General features: G+C 40.2%; 1 protein-coding gene and 1 long non-coding RNA gene across 2 annotated transcripts in view; one reads left to right on the top strand and one right to left on the bottom strand.

Annotated features, from left to right (window-relative positions):
• Positions 1 to 458: 458 nt before the first annotated feature.
• Positions 459 to 21096, bottom strand: part of abtb2b (ankyrin repeat and BTB (POZ) domain containing 2b) — a 40620-nt gene continuing 19982 nt past the window's right edge. Inside the window, exons 2-17 of the mRNA XM_026310785.2 lie at positions 16025 to 16174; positions 12784 to 12994; positions 7843 to 7995; positions 7193 to 7358; positions 6701 to 6790; positions 6415 to 6516; positions 6079 to 6175; positions 5188 to 5323; positions 4510 to 4787; positions 4247 to 4425; positions 4028 to 4133; positions 3548 to 3650; positions 3366 to 3453; positions 3177 to 3245; positions 2075 to 2188; positions 459 to 1644 (exon numbers count right to left, since the gene is read on the bottom strand). Coding sequence (XP_026166570.1) covers positions 1411 to 1644; positions 2075 to 2188; positions 3177 to 3245; positions 3366 to 3453; positions 3548 to 3650; positions 4028 to 4133; positions 4247 to 4425; positions 4510 to 4787; positions 5188 to 5323; positions 6079 to 6175; positions 6415 to 6516; positions 6701 to 6790; positions 7193 to 7358; positions 7843 to 7995; positions 12784 to 12994; positions 16025 to 16174 — 2276 coding nt within the window. The 3' untranslated portion in view covers positions 459 to 1410. The remainder of the gene's footprint in view (positions 1645 to 2074; positions 2189 to 3176; positions 3246 to 3365; positions 3454 to 3547; positions 3651 to 4027; positions 4134 to 4246; positions 4426 to 4509; positions 4788 to 5187; positions 5324 to 6078; positions 6176 to 6414; positions 6517 to 6700; positions 6791 to 7192; positions 7359 to 7842; positions 7996 to 12783; positions 12995 to 16024; positions 16175 to 21096) is intronic.
• LOC113132582 (uncharacterized) lies at positions 5651 to 6763 on the top strand. The gene is made up of 3 exons (XR_003295908.2): positions 5651 to 5849; positions 6091 to 6206; positions 6426 to 6763. It is a non-coding gene; the product is annotated as an uncharacterized LOC113132582 (long non-coding RNA).

Raw genomic sequence — 21096 nt, 5'->3', positions numbered from 1 at the left:
ATCGGCATCTGCCATAGAAAACCCCCACATCCAAAGATAACTGTTAACTGCAACTATTGCATTTGTAGGTTTGTGCATACTTCAGAGGCAGCACAGTGGAGCAGTGGTTAGCACTATTGCCACAGCAAGAAGGTACCCAGTTCAAACTCAGGCCAACCTGGTCCTTTCTGTGTAGCGTTTGCATGTTTCTCCTGTGCCTATGTGGGTTTTCTCCAGGGGTAGTCCAAAGACATGCAGGTTAGTGGCCTTTAATGTCCCTAAGTGTGAATGGTTGTCTGTCTCTATTTGTCAGCACTCAGGAGGACTGGCAACCTGTCCAAGGTGCACCCCACCTCTGCTCCAGTGTCAGCTGGGATCATCTCCATTTCTTCCACAACACTCTACAGCCATACAGATGCTGAATGAATGTTTTTATGATTTCAGGTGAGTGACCAAACCACACAAACAGTTTGAAACAGTTTACACCAGTAATAAGGCTTGTTTACCAGGTTTATTACAATATGCAGCATTAAAACAGTGTTATCCACATCCCATGTTGGATTCTGCTACTGTACCTGTGTAGAAGCATTAAACCTCAGCATACCTAAGCTTAATTAACTGTTAGTGTACCTGGGAAATGACAGCTACACAAAAGCTATTTTTTTAAACAATAATATTAATAATCTGCTTGGATTAAAAACAAAATAAAAAGGGAGCACCCCATTAAATACTCTCACATCTTTTCTCATTAAATAGAAAATGTCCATCCCACTCTTCATTAAGTGTTGCATTTCTCTGGTTTTGATTTTAAAAACAAGCAATAAAAACACAGTTATAAAGACATTTACTAATCCAGAGTTTATATCAATGCTGGAGACACCGAATCTACCTCCATCCTCCCACTCTGCATTAGTTAAAATGGGACGAACCCAGAAGTCCAACATGGCTGCCTCACTTGGATCTTTAATGAATGCTTCAGTCCTTTACCACTTTACATAGCTTCAGTCAGAATGAGGATGGTACTACCGATCCCAATCCTCCTAAGCAATTATTTTGCCAGTTTTGTCCATTAGATGGCAGCAGTGTTTCATGATACACAGTTGTCACCTGTTGCATCCATTTGTTTCCTCTCCATTTTAGCTTCCTGAGCCTTGGAGAAAACAAGCTGTAGTGTACACTGCAGTAAATGTCTAGATGGGTTGCTAAAAATATGAAACACTACATTGTCCACAGAGCAAAGTCTAACTACTGATCTGTTTCCTAGTGTCACGAGTACTGTGGAAGTTGTTTTTAAAAAAAAAAAAATACAATCTGATGTTACTAAGAAAGCATCTGTACTCAAACCATTTAGCAAGTCTCTCTTTCAGCAATAAGATGAAACATTTAAACTGACTCCTGTTCCCTCTCGCCTCAGCATCCATCCTGTTGTCCTCAAACTCGGGAAGTGACGTAGAGCGAACGTAATCGTTGAGCCAACGTGGCCTCTAGCCCCTCCAGAAGAGACTCTCCCCGGCTGTAAACCAGCGTAGAATTGGAGCTGTTCCCTTGCCGGGCCCCAAGGGGTCCCAAAAGCAGGCTCCTGAAGCCCTCTCTCTCCAGCAGAGTGGGCATCTGCTGCAAGAAGTAACCTTCACAGAATGAGCTCAACTCCAATGAACCATGGATCTGCAAAGTGAGGAAATATAAAGGTAATGTATGGTTGTCATATAAAAATGACATTAAGAAAACTCCTTTCTAACTTTGTCTTTTGTGCAGTAAATTGAATTTCTCAGCTGAGAAGCTGAAATTCTACTATTGTTCATTTAAACTTATGACACTAAAAATGTTTGTGTTTATGCTAGATTTAGTTTTATTTTAATAGAAAAAATCTGCTCTGTAAGTTACAATAGTTAGAATCAATACTGATTAACATTTCATCGCTACACTGTATGTATTGCAGATATCCATCATCTAGGTCTGCCTAGATGAAACGAATATCCACATTGATATTCTTTTTATCCACAGTAGTTATTTCTGATGTGCATTCTTCTAGGACAGGGAACACCACTTTTGCTGTTCATGTGTATTTTGCTTTGAATTTCAGTGTGGGTGCTACCTTGGCTGTCTTGTAGATGTTGACTGCATTGTCTAGGTTGATGTGTTGAGAGCAGATGAGTTCACAGTGTCTTTGGAGCGCCCCCAGCTGGTACATACTGGCAGCTGACAGCAACTGCAGGAGAAAACCCAAGGAAATTTCAACACTATACACTCAAACTTTACTCCAAACTTTTATCTAAATAATATATTTGGAAGTGTGAACAGACTCAATTTTATGTCCTTTTGAAACTTTAACTTGCTCCACTTAGAATCATATGAACTTAGTTTTACATTTATTTTGATGTAACAAACCCGTTATTGTCATTCAGGTATGTCCACCTTTGTTTTTCCAGACGATAAGTCACACTTTTTTACTCCTCTGGCTTGTCCTGCAACTTATATATGTATAATTACAGTAAATTTATTGAGTAGCCACTAACGTTACATGGCACTCATGACTTGAAAATAAAATTGTACTGCTGAAGAAGTAGAAACATTTATGTTCACACTAAACTCAAAAGAAAGAGCTATACTGTAGACTGCAAAGTGCAGGTCTGCAGCTGAAACTAATTTTGAAGTGAGTGTCATCATTCAGGGAACATGAGAGAGGAGGAGGACCTGCTATTTCATCTCCCCCCACCCTGATGTTGGTGCAGTTGTGTAATGTTAATTGACACAGATGAATACATGTCGTAATACACTTCTGCTTGTTATTATGCCTGGCCTAGCCACAGGCTAATTTAGACTATAATTAGAAGTGTGACTTATACATTGAAGCGATTTAAATGTTTTTTTTCTGTTCAACAACGATGTTTTTTCTAAAAGTGACTTATAGCCTGGAAAATACAGTAATTTTATATGCAGTATGTACACAGTGTGCATATTTATCATATGCTTACTCAGCACATTCCAGTCCACAACACATACTATGCTGTTGTGCCAACAACCTTGTTGCTCCACAAAAACTATCATAGAGATTAGATCAAAACTTTAGTAATTACATAATTATTTTAGTTTCTATTGAATCCCCATGCATAATTAATAACCCCTTGGATGTCTGAAGTAAATCCTTTCACCTAGTTATCGCTATAGATGGTGTGTTTTGGTTTAGTGAGTCTTACCTCCAACAAGTCAGGCACATTTGTTTTCAGTGACTCTGTTCCTCCACAGTACAGGTATGACATCATCATCTGCACAGGTCAAAGGTCTCATTTAGGAACAAGTCAGCAGAGTGGATGAACTAAATAAAATATTGTGTTTTGTCATGCAATAGGCAGTGGTGTCACTGTTACAAATAGTTTATTTCCTACCTGGAAAATGTTGTATTTGATGTCACTGATCTCAACTTCCTTGTTTGGGAATCCATCTGGTCCAGAGGAAGACAGCAGAGACTTGAATCTAAAGGAAAACAAACATCCTCATCATTACAAACCCTTATTTTCTTCAAGTAGAATAATGCATCTCATTACAGTGTGAACCTGTCTGCACTCACCTCTCAGATGTAGTGACTAGCAGGACCCTGTGGCCATAAAATGGTTTGCCCTCCACCACAAATGTCACATCTGACATCTCCTGGTTATTCAGAAAGTGAGGGTCTGTAGAAAAACACATTTCCTTTCAACGTCTTTTTTTTTTTTTTTTTTAAAAAACAGGTATGTCTGGAAACTTGGCCATCATTTTAGCTAAGCAATAGTAAATTAGTAATATTTCAACCAAAGACATTGAAATATTCTTTTGTTTCAGCCTCTAACATCTAAGGATTAGCTGTGTGGATTTCTTAGTAAACTGCCCATCTTTTGTGTTGAACAAGCAATTTTAATTTAATTCCATCAAGCAATTTAATGACAGCCTTGGGCTTTATGAAATTGCAATTAGTGAGTACTTATTGACTGATAAGTAAATAGTTTACAGAATGCTAATTTGTACTGAACTATGTATTTTCATATGTATGAAAGAACTTCAATTTCCTTACCCAACTGTGCTGACAGAGTTACCTTCATCTCAGGGATGGCAGGAAGAAGTGCTGGACCAAAACAGTGGCCGAAAATAGTTGCCAACTGCTGAATAATGGTATCATTCTGGACAAAAGTGAAAGAACACAGAGGTGAGGCATGGGGTGACTTATGTTGTGTTTATGACATGAACAGGACAACAAGCAGACAGACACACTGAAGTTTGAATTTGATGGTACCTTGGTGGTACGCAGAATACTGAACATAAGGGGCAGGCCTGTAGTGACCAGCTCCTCACAATAATCCTCTTCTCTGATTGTAGTAAACTCTCTGAGGAGAGAAAGGGTGACGCCTGCCCTGGACTGTTGTTGGGCACAGCGCAGAGATCCCAGCCACACATGCAGCTTCCATGGTACACCTGTTCAGAAAGAGGAAATCTGTTTGGTTTTCAAAGTAAGCACAATCTGAAAAGTCCATCCTCTTCATACAATCTATTAGTTACCCATCGATCGTAGCTCCATGGTGACATCCAGGTAGCCATGCTCTGCGCTGTAGTAGCTGGCCTCTTGCAGAGCCTTCATCCTGGCTTTGCAGAGCCTGGGTATGCCCACTTCTGGTATCATACCAGGCCCAGTGGAAGGGGTAGGGAGGGGGGAGAGAGAGAGGAAAGGACAGATCCCGGCCTCTTCGCCCTCCACCCCCTCAGCTAAGATCTCCTCCAAGGACAGGACATCCTCTTTGACTTGCTGCGGCTGGGTAAGTAGTTTTCTCAACACGTTCCTGACGAGATAAATGGTGGAGGTGAAGGTGGAGAGAAGAGGACATGCATAAAAGGAAAGAAAAAAAAGCATGAAGAATTTGAAATACACCCAAATTGCAACACATATTTATTTCTGTCACCCTGCACCCTCTTTTATGATTACATAAATTGTCACCCTTACTGTGTGTTCTGAGGTACTGCTCACATACACAGTGAACAAGTGGAGAGGTTTATAGTACAGAGCTAGAAGGATTCTGAATAGTAGAAGATTCTGAACTTGCTTTTCATTGTGACACATTCAAGGTTTTGATTTCATAACATCCAAAAAAAAAACAACAAAAAAAACAAATTCAACTCTCCTCACATCTCGAATGTGGACTATTTGTTTTCCAGCAAACATTATTTTCCAGTCAGACATACCTGTGTCCATGTGCAGCAGCATGACTGAAGCAGTTCATGTTTTCATAGAGAGAAGACGTAAGGGCGTTTCCATCATGGGTTTTTGATAAGGGGTCGGCGCCTCGTGCCAGGAGCAAACTCACCATCTCATAGTTGCCTGAGAAACATAAAGAAAAAAAACAGTTGATCACATAAAGACACAGCTCCTGAACACATTTGAATATGTTTAGTCAGTAACAGATTTAAACATCTTCAGTGTATGCACAGCCATACTAGCTAATTCTTTTTCCTGTGTAGTTTTTAGTGTTCCACTGCTAATTCTATATTACTATACTTATGCTCCTGTATTATTACACATATTAAGGCAGCCATTAAATTTTACCACTGTGAATATCATTTTACATTTTCAAACAAGCACTCTCATTCATGTTAAACATACAATAAGCTATTCTTGCTGCTATGTAAAAAATGCATGTCTTTTAGTGTGGCTTTCAGATGATCCCACAGAGGAATGCTGCCCTGAGGCTTCTAAACAACCACAGGCAGCACTCTGGTCCTCACACTGTGGCTTCATTTAGCCTGTCATTTCCCCAGCCCTCCAGCTTATGTCTCATTCACAACTCAGTCCTATGTTACTCCTGATGGGCTATTGGACAACTAGCAAACTACAGCATTTGTGACAGGTAAAGTTTTGAAGTTATTATTAGTTGTTTTGCTGAAAGTTTAAAGCGGCTCTCATTCATTTATCTTCTTGCTCTGCTTGACCCTACCAACTTTCTGCCTGTGTAATTTAGTTGTAAGTAGTAATTTAGCTACTGTGACCGGAACACAGATCTACTGTAAGTAGCTAACATCAATTTTTGTGCCTTGTGTTCTGTGTGTGTTCATGTGTGCGTTCATGTGTTTGCCCACCTGCTGCTGAAGCCAGCTGCAATGGAGTGTCTGCTGCAGTCTCCTGCCCATTGCGGACTGCAGCCCCCTCCACATTGGCCCCTGCATCCAAAAGGAGCTGTAGAGACATGCTACATCTGTTATATTAAGTAATGTCTGACATCCTGTAATTTATTTGAGGCCTGACCCCATATTTGTCAATGCACTTTTGAAAGGATTAGAATCATATCCACAGTTAACAGCAGGTCATTTCCTTTTGGGCTAAAAGTACATCGCCATGCATAATGTCAAATTATGGGTTCATGCACTAGCTAAATCTTGTGGTGTCTACTACATGTGTGTGTATGTGGTTCCCACCTGTACCACAGAGATGTGTCCATGGAGCACAGCGAAGGTGAGAGCTGCCCAGTGTCGACTATCGGGATGCACAGAGGGGTGCTTCGTGGAGCATGGTGGAACCTGGCAGCACAGGACAAATCACTGTTAAACACCAAGTTCAAGGTCTCAAGACAACATTATTTTCAATACGGTGTCTGTGAATTTTCATGCTGTAAAATCTGTGGTGGGGAGATGTAGAAATATACATAATGTGCAGAACTTAAATAAATTTGTCCATCTGTTGAAAATGTTTAAGCGTATGTACCGCCACGTCAAGGTTGGCCCCAGCATCGATTAACATCTGGACTAGAGCCTCGTCCCCGGCTGCACAGGCATACATCAGAGGGGTCATCCCCTGAGCGATGAACAAAATGGAGTTTAATGAATACATGAAAAGGGACAAAACACATACATGGACTAGTGCTTTAAAACATTTATTGATGTGATTTCTAAAGTATATTGCTGCAATATTCTTTGTAGCACATAATAAACACATGAATCTGTGAGCCTAATCATTGCTTGAATTCCTCTAGCAGGACATTACTAATAGTTCAACAATACTGATCTGTCACTAAAGAGGGCTGGCTGGACCTTTGTGGTCCAAACCCCTTGGCTGTGAAACACTCTGCCTGATAACCTCAGGCAGGCAAGTTTGGTGTCCTTTAAGTCTTTTCTTAAAACTCACTTTTATCACATGGCCTTTTCTTAGTAGTAGTAATAGTGGTAATATACACATAAACAGACAGATGTTCAGTACCTGGTCATCCATGCTATTTACACCATCTGGCCCTAGCAGATCAATAGCTTGGCTGATAAGATCTGTGCGTCCACAGTTGAGCATCCGAAAACCCAAGTCTAGGTGGAATTTGTCTGTGGCAGCTTTGGAGTCCAGACGCTTGAAGGAGCTGAAGCAACATTCAGGCCTGACAGAAACACAAAAAGGAAGATGATAAAAAATATCCAGTTCACCTTCAGCTATGATGGGTACCTAGCTGAAACTATAAGCTGTTCTATACTATATATATTAGTGATCTACACTAATTTGCTTCAACCTCCTTGAGGCTAATGCATATTGTGTATTTATATCTTCTGCTTTTCTACACCTCATAAAAAGGTTAACAAGTTACATTACAGTCAAGAAGCAGTCATCAACCTTCTGTAGTTCTAAGTTAACCAAGCCTATGATTAAAAGGAAGCACAACACTATTTTAGCAAGTTAGTTTTGTTTCTTCTCAACTAGGCAGACAGACCTCATAATCATTCATAGTTTCACACAGCAGTAGAGTCAAGGAAACTAATATGCACTGCTGCTTGTTGTTAGTATCCATTTATGTGTCTGTAGATCTATCCAGTGTAATAATAACTGAGCAGGCCAACCACAGGAATACAGCTATGTTTCTTATTTACTTGAGCTGTCTTGGTTCACAGTCCAGTCCTGGAAGGAGAAGCCTGGCAGTCTGTCTGACATCATCACTGTCGACCAATAGACTCCTGCGATGTTCAGCATGAACTATGGCCACTCTCATCCACTCCATCAGAGGTGGCAACAATAGGAATGGCCTGTAAAAAGAAAAGATACATAAAGATACATCAATTTCTAACTTCATGCTCGGAATAATTAGCAGCAATACTGAAAATTCAGAATACTTAAATAGGTAAAAGCACCAAAAGTAAGTAAGTATTCTGCAAATATGAAAGTACACCATGTTATTTGTTACAGCAATGATCTTGTTTCAAAGCAATAACCTGTTGGGCTCTATGTGAGACTGCTTTTAGTGCTGAGGTTAAAATTTCTTCAGTGTTTATGATTCAGTCATGTGGAGAAGAAACTCGTAAACTGTCTCGAGCCAGATGACTTATGTGTGTCTGGCAGTACTTCCCCTCACCCTGACCAGTGTGAAATGAGTCACATTTAAACCCACACACATACACACCTATACATACAACATAGAGCACTTAAGTTTTACTAATCAAACATACTTGCCAGTTTTTCTGCACTGCAAACACTCAACATTTTCCTTTATAGGTATCATATACACAAGCACATACACTCAAATAACAAATTTATGACTCATACATGCCTTTCTATGTTGGTTGCCAGGTTGTGCTTTATGGATGGGAGATGAGAACAAAACACTCATTTATGGTGTGGTCTGATAAAATACTGCAGCAGCCTCTTAATCAGCCTATTTTTAAAGTAGCTGTAACAGAACAAGGAGCTGAACAGAGGTGCAGTAAACAGGTATTATTATAGATGGTCTCTAAGATCGAAACTTATTAACGCAAGACATCCACATGAATCATAAATGTGATAAACTGACGAAAATAGAAATAACAGACAAGAGTGGCCTGAGCCTGAGGAAATGAAAAAAAAGTGAAGAGAAGCAGTAATCACGAGAAGAGGAGCAGGACTAGAAAAAACACAGCAGACCTGTGGTGTTTGTGAATGTGACTGTGCCTGTAAGTCATCTGTATTAGTCACTCTCTTTCTGCCTTCAGAGCCTCCTCTCACACCTATTCTTCTAAATCCTTTTAGAAACCACTGGTGATTTGGCTATCTGCAACACCACGTCTAGTCAGTTATCTGGTACCAATCCCTTCTTTTCTGCCCCTTTCTCTAACCATATGTCCACTGAATCTGCCTGCAAATAATGACACATCATTGTGAGCGTTTGCTTTAAGTCCCATGAGTTAGGGTGTGTTATTGACGTTCTCTTCTGATTCTATTCTTTGCAGTGGCTTGTTGTCCTGAGGAGTAGCAAACACCTTAGCACATATGATGAAGAGTAAATCATGAGAGGTATACAAGTATATAGCATTGTAGTGTGCATGCTATAGAGGTTGCAGCTCCTGTTAATGAGCAGTGGGGCTGCTGCGATGCCATTTATTCACCTCATTGTGTTTATTTTAATCAGCTATGTTTGCTTCCCTATAGAGCAGCTCCTGTTGTACAACAGCACCCTCTCTCATTCATAATAATGTATACTGTAAAGTGGATCTCTTCCCTTTCATATGATGGTTTCAGAAAGTGATCATTAGTCTTCTTAATGCCTTACTTAATGTAACATGTACCTGAAGTTAACAAACTATACATATACACAAACTTTTTCTACCTGAACATAATTATTTAAAGCTTTACATAACAGGACAAGTATAAAGTATTTATCAGGAAGATTGGATCTAATTGTGATTAGGAAAGCAAACATAATAATAGGTGCTTATTTTATCATTGTATGAATTGATCTTTAATAATTACATTGTATAAGACATTATATATTACAATATATTATATTTATAGTATTGAATCAAAATGATCTCAAGCTCAATTATCTCTTGTGACTCTCCTGTGAGGGTCTCCTTTGTGCTAACCACCACTGTTCTGTCAGATGTTGCTTCAGTGCTTTATCAGTCAGTGATCAATCAGGAAGAAGGGTCCTGCTGTCACACAGGCGTGACCGTTAACAAGTAGACAAGGGGCTGATGGGCTGGAGGGGAGTTAAAGGAGGAGGGAACGGTTAAGTGGGGCTGATAGGTGCACATAAGGAGGTTTTGAATGTTTGGGAAACGACTCGGGGCCAGGAGAGGTATGTTGAGATGGATAAGGGGGTTGGGCGGCAGTTTAGAGATGGTGCTGTAGCTAAAGAGTGATAAGAAAGTCATGTTTCTACAGAGAGGAGGAGAACTGGGCTTGGGAATCAATGTTTATAACACTGTTAATGGCTTCCACTCAACACAAATTGGGCTGCGTGTGTCTGTTCATTCATGTGTGCATTCGTGCATGTCTGTGCGTCCGTCTTCCTGAACACTACAGGGAATCCACCCTGCTGCTTTACTGCATGCACACGCCACTGGCTGGCCCAGCTTTTAACATTTAATACTCATTGATCCATCAGAGTTTCTCTGTCTTTAATTTATCAGTCAGCATTTTGCAGGTTGTGTTTTAGTGAGTTAAAAATAGTTGCATGAATTGCATCCCCTGAAATAGTGGTTTTCAAATAAAATACTTCCAGCTGGAGTTTTATACCAATTAACCTGTAATGGTTTATGAATGTAGAGGATATTTACAAAAATGTGCATCACAACAAATTAACTGAGGCTATATGTGTGTGCACATCTATGCCAGTGGCCCATGACTGTATACAGCTGGGAGCATGTCACACACACATCTCTCCAGTATCTGAACTGCTCCCCCAGTACACCTCCCACCTAACCCCTGTGTCTGGATTAGGCCCCTCAACCTGAAACACAAACTTCAGTTTCATCAGAGAGTTAGTGCAACATCAAAGCTAACATGCCTGTTAACACTGAAACTAGATAGCACTTCTGGCTAGCCTGCTGACCTCACATGCTAAGCCTACAGTGAGAACAGCAAGATGTAGACACACAAACACATACACACAAACTTTCTCACACACACACACACACACACACATATATAAATGTTAGCTCTGATTCATGGTGTCTTTCTCAGCACCACCTGGCTGCTCAAAGAGTGATCAGGTGTGTTTGAATTCTAACCTGTCCAACATTAAAAGCAAAGGCTTTTCTCTCCAGGAGGCAATATCACACAGTTCCCACTGGCCCTATATATCCTCTGTGTCCTATATCCTAAAGCCACTTTGAGTTCATGCTGGAACAAACTTCAGTCAAGTCTTCAGGCAGACTCATCATGGGCTGCAAAGGGTCAAGGTTAACCACTGATCTAGAGTCAGATTACTCTCATAAAGACGCCATAGGGGGGGACTGTAACCATATCTGATATATATATATGTGGACTGATGTACAAGCTGGACTGGCTACTTCTTATCACAGTAACATATCTATCCATTAGTTTAGAGTTTTGGGTTTCCACCAATAATTCTGTACAGCTTTTAATAGAAGGTGAGCCAGAGAGATGGAGAGGCCTACTGAAGGAGAGAAGTCTATGTCATTATCAATCACTTTATCAGTCATGGTAGTGATTACCATGACTGACGGACCAGGTTTACACTGCTTTAACTCTACCAACTTAGTCTGTGCTACATGCCGACATTCACCAGTCTCCAAACAGTCACAAAGTGCGGCATGCAGTCATACAGATAGATACAGATGTGTAAAAAGAAAAGCAAACTGTTGTACATGTTCCAAAGTATTTATTAAAACAGGATGCTAAATCAGTTCATCCTGCACACACGAACCAGGCTGACGTTAAAAATCATCTGAGGGCTCAGAAGAAACATCCAGTACTTGGAAAAACAGGGGTGTGTATTTGCTGTTCTGCTCTCTTTGATGCTAATGAGAAGCCGCCCTTTCCTCGCTCACACTGTGTCTGTTGATTATTAAACATATAGCAGCCAGCTGGATCAGTATGCATACACGTGTGGAAATGTGTGTGTGCATGTATGAGTGTTCAGGTAAGAGAAGATGCAGATGGGCCAATTTCACTGCAAAAACCTTTAAAGTACGTTTATGTCACATAACTCTTGCCCTTTTTATAACAATCACAATTTCTATAGATTCAAACATGAACTGCAAAAAAAAAAAAACAACAACAAACATTTAACCCATTTAACACAGCAAACTGAACACACACTTCAGTAGGAGCTGCATCCCGTTATGCTTGAGTGCTACCTTTAGTCAGGCTCCATACATCAGTTTAAAGAATCTAATTAACCTTTGCACATCTGAGAGCAGATTTCATGGTGATTTCTAACTCAGAGTGAGACCTCAACACATATGCATAGGCAATCTGCAAGTACATTTCTTATGATACACTTGCATACAAACACTTAACTTGCAACTAATAACTGACTGCACATAACCTCTCACATTTATTTACTGAACTGTAAACTCTAGTAAGCACGATGATTTGTTTTATTAATTTTTTAGGGGGAAAAAAAGTCATTCCAGAGCTGGGTCTTACTCCTTTTGAAGACCCAACAATATCAAACCACTTCCTCACATATTTAAAGCCAAGGAAGAAAAAAAAAATGTTGAAAATGGTCAGGTGTTAAAACCAGAACACTGATATATAACAAATTATACATGTGATGTGCTGTGTATTATTCAGGCTGTCCAAATATTTTCATTTACTTGTCCCAGAATTACCTACAAGACAATATTTATCTTTATATTTCTTTCAGCCTCATGAGCCAAACCAAATTCTTTCTAATAAAAATGCAATCTGGAAACAAAGAATAAAGTGCACAAAAGAAGAAGCAAGATTACTATGCAACTCAATTTTCTGAGTGTGGCTCTAAAAGCAAAATGAACAAACACACCATCATCTAAGATTAGGTTATCTTACTGCCTGTAATACATCTTATACAGCATCTAAAATACTGCTTTCAATTCATGCATGACTCCTACCTCTCCTTGCTAAGTGCCATGCGTGGGGGATCTAAGTTAGGATTCTCCATGGACTCCATTTGTGGGCAGCGCAGGAAGTAGTAAAGGGTGTGTAGTGCATCAGGTGACCAGGACACAGGCTGCTGGGGACGGGTGTGGCGGGCTGGGCTTAGTCCTGGGCGCGCTGAGCTGAGACGCTGCATGTGGTGCATTGCACGAGACACCAAGTCACCTGGAAAAAAAGGAAATATAAGATCGGTGTCAGATGGTTTAGAAGATGTTTTTATAATTAACAAATTAAAGTTGCTCATTTAATTTACTTAATAATTTATTAGAGTATCAAAGCTCAAAAGTTCCCTAGGGTGGTATTCAGGACCTAAACAAATGCCAAGTGGCACTCTAAAAGACTAAAACTATAACAAGGGAGTCAGTGCTCAGCATAAACCCTGTGGACTCCCAGTCCAAATGACTTTCTTCTTTTCTGAAACCACTTACGCTCAGCCATCCATTACTCATTCCTTTCCCTCAGTGTCTCTGGTGGTGTTTGCCATTAGCAGTGTCATTATCAGTGAGCACAGCCAGACGACCAGTCTAAGTAGCCATTCTTCTTTAATCACCGAAGTAGTTAATGGGCTAACAGACAGTTGATCACAGGCTCTAATGAACCATTGCACTGTTCCTGTATTGATGATGTTCAATCACTGCAATTAGCCTGGAAACCTGGAGAGGTGGCATCAGTCACATCACAAAAAAAAAAAAAAAAAAAATCTAAGTTAGAAATGTGCTTAGGTCTTGTAAAGACTGGGGAAATTGGAAGCTTATCAGAGGATTTATAAATAACATTACATTAACCTAACCAAGAAGTAGAATGGGAAGGCAAAATATCAGTCACCACAGGGAGGGAGGGAACGAGGGAGGGAGCATAGACAGAGGCAGCGTGAAGGAGGCCAGGTTGAACTTGGGATCATATAACACTCATTTCACATAATTACTCCTGGGTTAATTTCTAACCAGACTACTTTGAGTAGAAGGCTGCCAGGGGCCAAAACTGGAGATTTTAGCAGTGTCAGTGTGTTTGTGTGTCTCTATAACGGGGTTTGGGGCACTTCAAGGGAGGTTAGATTAGAGAAGCCCTCACAAAACAGACCCCACTTAAAGCTGAAGGGTCTCCTTTGTGTTAACTACCACAAGCCGTCCCCCAGGAGGTCTCCTAGGAATTTTTGCCCTAGATGGAGAGCCTCACTCAGGCTTTCCAGACCATAATGTGCCCTGAGGCTAAACTGAGCTCCAGGGGTCAAAAGGATATGAAATACTTCTTTCTTAGATCACAGGGTATATTAGAGTCCTTGTGGAAGCCTGAAAGTCAATAAAATGTGCAATTACATCTTTTTGAAAACATACCAGACAATTATGTACCTTGTGTTTCAAAAAATAAGATAAAGAGATGCCAAAATTTGATTCAACGTAAACACAAACACGTTTTAATCTTGATCTCTGTGTGACCCCTGATGTCCAATTTAATATTTCGCTTAGTTAACTGGATGTAACACATTCTTAGTTTCCAATAAATGGTTGAAGACCCACAGCACAAAATGAAACATTCAAATGTGTCTAAAGACAATTTTCAGAGCCAGCCAGCCAACAATTTTGGACATTTAGCAGTAATGTCTATTCTATTCATCTATATGCTGTGTGTTTGTGTGTCTGGCCAAGTCCAGTCTAGAGATCCAACAAGACTGAGTAGCTTAGTACAGATGCTCCTGTGTCTGCCTGCTCTCTTGGGCTCAGATCAGAGTGCCAAGCCCTCTGTGTTTTTTTTGTATGTATGCATATCGGTGAACACATGCCCGTGTGAGTGTGAGTGACCGTGTGTGTGTATTTGTAGGCATGAATAAGTCTGAAGGATGCCAGCCCTGCCCAGAACAGCCCAGCTTCACACCACCAAAGAGATGTGGCACAAAGAGACCACTGAGCAAGTGGGAGAAAGAGTGTGTGTACACTTTCTTAATGCCTCACTAACGGCAGCGGTGTATGAACGTGGCCTTGTGCTGGAGGAACAAATGCCAAAGTGTTAGCTCAGTTGGAGAAGGAAACCTTTCCCTGTTAACTACCTCTGCCCAGAAAACATCACTCTTCACCTCTCTACCGTTCCATCATTTCCCCTGACCTGAGCTCCATCACAGGCTCATCTACAGTCAGTGTACAGTGTGTGTTTAGCAACCAAAACCCATCATGTCTATGGAATATGGAGATCTAGACCTTTCAATATTTCAAAAAATTCACCCACTCATTAAAATACTAATGATTAGGAGAAAAAAAGCACAGGAAGGTCCTCAGTTCTCAACACTTTCCCACTGACTAAATCTATATACAGTAAAGTCCTAGTATTGCAGAGATATTTAATTCTAACAACCTGATATTCACATATATAAAACTCTGCAAGTGAGTTGTAAATGAGGCTTCTGTAAAATGTTTGGTAAACACACCTCTGTGTCTTTATGAGAAACAAAAATATTCCACTGCCCAAAAATCAAACCAAAGTTTCTTAAAGAAATATTCATCTTTCCTAGTAGCCTGGGGAGAGCAGAATGGGGGCAGGATCTACAGGTTACAAAAATAGGAAATTCAGCAATACTCTGACCGTAAACTCAATAAAAAAGAAAGAACAAAACAGACTCAGTCAAATCCTGTCTAACTTGACTGAGGGAAACAAGTATCAGAGTTAGTGTTGACTTTAAAAGCACTGCTTAGCAAAACAGACCAGGGGCAGACTATGTACATTCACATGAATTATCACCTTATTCTTCAGAGCCCCATGTGTAGATAAACTATTCCACTACTTATTTTTAGAAGTGGCAGCTTTCACAATAAGGCAGAAGATGGGACTTATCATGAGACAGAAAGTGTAGTAAAGTAATTCTATTATCTCTGGTTGGCAGTTGGCTGTCTGAAATAACAGTCTTTCTGGCAGAACTAAGTTTTCCTGTCGTCAAGAGCCAGTAAACAGGGGTAAAATGATAAGGTGTGTTTAGAAAGGGTTTAGAGTATGGTCACTTGTTTTTAAAAATGGCAGCTGGTTTATAATTTCTATTCACCTTTCAGCAATACGGAGAACATTTTGCAGTTTCACTGTTGTTCCACTATGATTGGTAAAAGAGTGCAGAGGAATTTAATGGATTAAACACTTAATGTGAAAAAAACATCTGCTAGTATGAAGTATATCCAGGACCACACACACTATTCAGAACTGTAATGTACTCACTGAGTTCAGAGATGCTGCCCACACAGGTAGCCAGCAGGGACTGTTCCAGCGTTCTCAGCTCCAGCTGGGCATAGGCATCCTCCCTGCTGTCCACTGATGTCTGCTGGTTCTCCGTGTAGGGGCTGAAATGGGCCGGGAGAGACAGGACACCTACAGACACACAAAAAAAAAAAAAGGAGAGCGAATGGCATTTATGTTTAATATATGTTTGTGAGTATAATGTCTGCAATCGCATCCATCCACACTGCTCCTATGAAGGTCCATGAACAATTGCTGTGATATTTGCACAGTCTATTTGGAATCCTGGTAACACATAAGCCACATCGCTGAGGGCAAATAAACACGCGAGGAAACGGGATCCTTGCTCTGATCACATTCGGGAAAATAAACAGAGCACAAGTTGACTATATCAGGCTAATACAAACAAAACAAGGACACACTGCATTGGCTGCATTGGACAAGTTCAACATTTTGTGCCTCTACTGACAGCCATGTCTAATAAAGAGTTTTTTATAACAAGGAATTATGGAAGCTAAGAAAATTGATTTTTTTTAACACTACAATATTATAAAATCATGGTTAAATTTCAAAACTAAATCACTGAATTTAAATTTTTAGCAGTGTAGTGCTTCCACTGTCATGCCTTTGTTGTAACTAGGGTCAGTTTAGGACATGTGTGGTATTTCCTCTTCAAATGGACCCTCTGGAGATTCAGTCAGCCCATCCCAGTCATCTCTGGATACGTAGAACATATGGATAACACTGTTTTGTTTTTTTTTTTTTGGTTTTTGTTTTTAAATATGAAGCAAAGACAAATACAATATCTAGTATCTAACCACCCCTTGACAAATAATAAAAAACATATTTTGTACCAGTTAAACACTGGTTTGCTCTTTTATTCTACATGATAGCCAACTGTCAGACTAATTGCATGAGAGGAGATAACATCATTCTTACATAAGCCAAAGAGGACATCCTGCTCTTTGACAACTGTACCCCATATGACTGCTGTTCTGCAGCTGAAATGGATCAAAGTTGTGACCAGTGAGAACGTGAAGTGTTCTTTTGTGCCTTTTAGTACAATCCTGGATTTTTATAGCTTTGTCTGCAGCTATGTGTGGCTGCGTGAGAATCAGAGTGCACTGTTAACTCTGTGCCGCTAGTTGATCTGGGTTAACATGGTTGATTAACATGGGGGGCAGTCATGGCCTACTGGATAGGGAGTCGGACTTGTAACCTGAAAATTGGCAAAAAAGGCACTGGACCCCCAGCTGCCCACCGTTCACTGCCATGTGTGTGCACCTTGGGATGGGCAATTGAATTTCCCCTTTGTGGGACTAATAACGGTAATAACTTAACTTAACTACCAATTCTGAGGTGAACTTTGTGCCAAGCTAGAGGAAACGAGTGGGGAGAAATGGAAAGAGGAAAGACGATCAGTGCAGGTTTGTAATTTATTTACAAAGCCTGTCAGGGATGCTGAAAATAAGAACCTCTGATGCATGTTAAAAAAGTAAATAAATAAATAAAAAAATCCCATCATCTTACTTTGACATCTCTTCTCAGAAGAACTAGGTAACCAAGAGACTTTTTTGTGGAATATACTTGCAGAATAAAAATGCAGAGGTATTGCTAAATATGCTTTCAAGTAAACATGTACATGTTTCCTTTTAATATATATTTCTAAACATTTAAATGCATATGCACTTACAGTGCTGGGTTTTTGATTTAATCTACGGACTCTATTTTGTTAAAGGAAACAAAATCTGTGAGACAGGTACTTTATTAAATAGCATGTTCTGGATGTAAATATAAGCTAGTCTATATATCAGCTGCTCTAGTGAGGAAATTAGAGCTGGATTTCTAAACGGACAGCTACCTCTTACGCCGACTTCCTAAAAACAAAGCTAAGCGGAGAAAGTCAGATGTATTGATATAACTACAGATATGACTCTGACACTTTCTTCACCATCTGACTTGAAAAGTGCTGACTCCCTGTCCCTAACACAATGGATATAGTTGCCGCTAGCAGAGCAGCATTACTACACATAACATTTACAAGATTTAACACATCCGTGTTCACTCACTCAAGCACCAACAAACCCATACATCCACATCTGTCTATATAAAGTATATTTGTGCTTCTTTGATGTGTCGCTCCAGGTATTTTCCAAATTATGATGAGCTTGTTGCTTTTGCCGCATATAATCCTCATAATGACACTGAACACACATAAATGTGGGTGACGCATTTTTATAAGACCTTGTGTGAATCTCTTTCCCTAAAGGCCTTAGACTTTCTATTCACAGGATAATACAGGAACGTGTCTTATCATGATGGCTGCATACTCATGAGATCTCTTTATAGTGTTGATATTCTCTTTTTCTGCCCGGCTGTTTAGTCACCACAACTACTGTGGCCTCCAGGACAGAGTGATAGGTGTTTCTGTATTTGACATGTAATATGAATAGCACTTTTACTAATGGCTCATTTCCAATTTATGGCATTGAGACCCATGGCTCCTGAGGAGAAGACCCATTTTGAGACATCCAGTCTCATTATTGCAACTGTGTGTGAAAAAATGAATCATCAGTGTGCACATAAACATGTCTATAGAAGTGAGAAATGTGTGCAAATTAACAAAGACATTAAAATTAGTTATTCTGGTCTTTACATTCTACCTATTTGCACAAAGTACATAAACTGGTTCAAAAATAAAAACCTAATAATACCAGTTGGACTAATTAAACCAGCATAATGAACCAGTTGAAAAAGTTCAGAATAATTCAGCAATTATTAAAGCACAACTGTCTTCTCTTTGGTTTCTTCTTGTATTAAAATATGCCTGTTTAGAGCTACTTTTAAGGAGAACAGAAAGTACATTTCCAGCTCATGGAAACTGTCACATTTTCCACTTTTGAACTTACCAGACAGCCACAGATTTGATGTATCCTGAAGCTTCTTATTTTTACTAAATAATCTTTAGCATGTTTAAAATAGATACCCTTGAAGAGAAGTGTACTTTCTATAAATGTTATTATAGTTTTAATTGATTCTGCCATATTCTTTTAAAGTAGTGGCAAGCATTTACACACCAGAACACTTTCAATAGTTCCCACAGTCCCACCCCAGTGCTTCCATCACCACTGAACCCCAGTCTGCGTCATCTGGGCCTCATGTAGGTCCGTAAGCCAACCAGGGCCTGTGCCCACCACTGGCACTTTCACGAGCACCAGCCGCTCTAGCACTATATGCATCGCTTTTCTCTGGCACCAAGAGAGGCTGAGGATTAGATGAAGAGGAGGGGTGAGAGCAAAACCTGAAAGCAGCAGAGGGGCTGAGGGTTGTGGAGGTTTGGTGGAAGATGAATGAGTCATGCAGAGGAGGGATACAACTCAGAAGGGACTGGGGTGAAAGACAGGAATATCTGACACAGTGAGGAGGTTGAGGCATGGGAAGACAAGTGGCACAAGGGATTCATTCTTTTGCGGTCATTACGGTTCCATTTCTGAGGTTGAGCCTGCAAATGTCATGTGGGAATACCAGCTACAAATCACAGTTGAACCTTACCACAAACCCTATGGCAGCCTCCAGCTCTTCCAAACTCTCTTTCAAAACCACTACAGTTTCTACAGCTCAGCCAAGCTATCATTTACAACGATGTTGCACTCACTGTTGAAGCAAGCAAGCAACATCGGTAGACAGACAAATCCAAAAACTACTTTTTGTTGTGATATAGGTTTTGGAAACATAGACCAATCAGGCTGTCACTATAATTTAGGTGTCTTTACGAATCATATCACATTAATAATAATAATACTGTCAAACCAGATTTTTTTACATTTAAGTTCAACCTACTGTCAGGGAATCATGAAAGCCTTCAATTTCAACCTGCTGCCAAAATGTACAAAAACTCTGTTAGAGCTGGTGAAATGAAACAGAACATTGCCTTCCCCAACATGCATCTCTCATTCATTGTTACTCTTTTTTATCTCACAAGGTCACCATTGGTTCTCCTTGACTCCAGCTTTGCGATTTTAGCACACATGCTTGGTAGCAGCATTATGGAATATATCTAGACTTTGGAGGACATTACTGCTTCTCATGTCTACTACTTCAGTAACTTTCTGAAAGATATTTACTATAACATTTTTTGTTAAAGGGATTCAGACCTTGAAAATGTCTTTGTGCATTGGATGATTATTGTATGTTTTCTAAGTTTCATTACTTTTCCCACCAGCTTAATCCTAATAAAAGTAAATTCTTAAACCATAATTAGTCTATGTGCCAATTTGTTTTGTCTACAGCAGAGCTTGTGTGAAAGAAAGGACACAGCTCAGCTTTGCTTCTCCTGTAGGAGAACACGCACGCACGCACACTCACACACACCTGCCTTGCCTCTGTCAACAGCCTCTTCATTCATTACAGGATGGATGGATCAGAGAGAGTCAGGGAAAGGGGGCTTCAAAGCCACTTCCCCTGCACAAAAAAAGAGCTCTGATTCTGGGCCAGGAGGCTATAAGCTTGTCCCTGTGTGGAGGCTGGAAGGTGGACAGCCACACAATAGTATAGTGTTTGACAGGGCTGTTATTGGGTGTGGGTCACCCCCATAGTCTCCCGATCTCCTTGGTCTTTCAGAAAGTGGTGTGTGAAAGACACAGTATATAAGACACACATGCTCACACTTCATTACAGGTCAGTGGAATCCAAAGGCCAGATGTGATCCTTCACTCAGGCCTGTGCCGCCTGGCCTCTGTTTCCACTCTTTATGGTTTCAAAACACCTGTTTCTCACACATCCAACCTCCTTGACACACCACATTCTTCTCTATGATTTTAAAGACTGTGTGTCAAGCACATGGCCTTTTATTGGAGGTGCAGAGCAGTTTCTGAAAGGATGACTGTGAGACAAATTAACAAAGTTTACGTTAGAAGTACTCTCACTTCAAAACCAGAGGGATTAGATTTGTTCAGCTACACTAACTACAGCTTTTCAGCATGAAGGATTAAAAATATCTATGTTTGCTTGTTTTGTTCGTCCCTCGTCATGATCCTTATCTACAGAGAATTCAT

The sequence above is a fragment of the Mastacembelus armatus genome, chromosome 6, assembly GCF_900324485.2.
Source record: "Mastacembelus armatus chromosome 6, fMasArm1.2, whole genome shotgun sequence".
Taxonomy (NCBI): Eukaryota; Metazoa; Chordata; class Actinopteri; order Synbranchiformes; family Mastacembelidae; genus Mastacembelus; species Mastacembelus armatus.
This window is presented reverse-complemented; position numbering and strand designations above follow the sequence as displayed.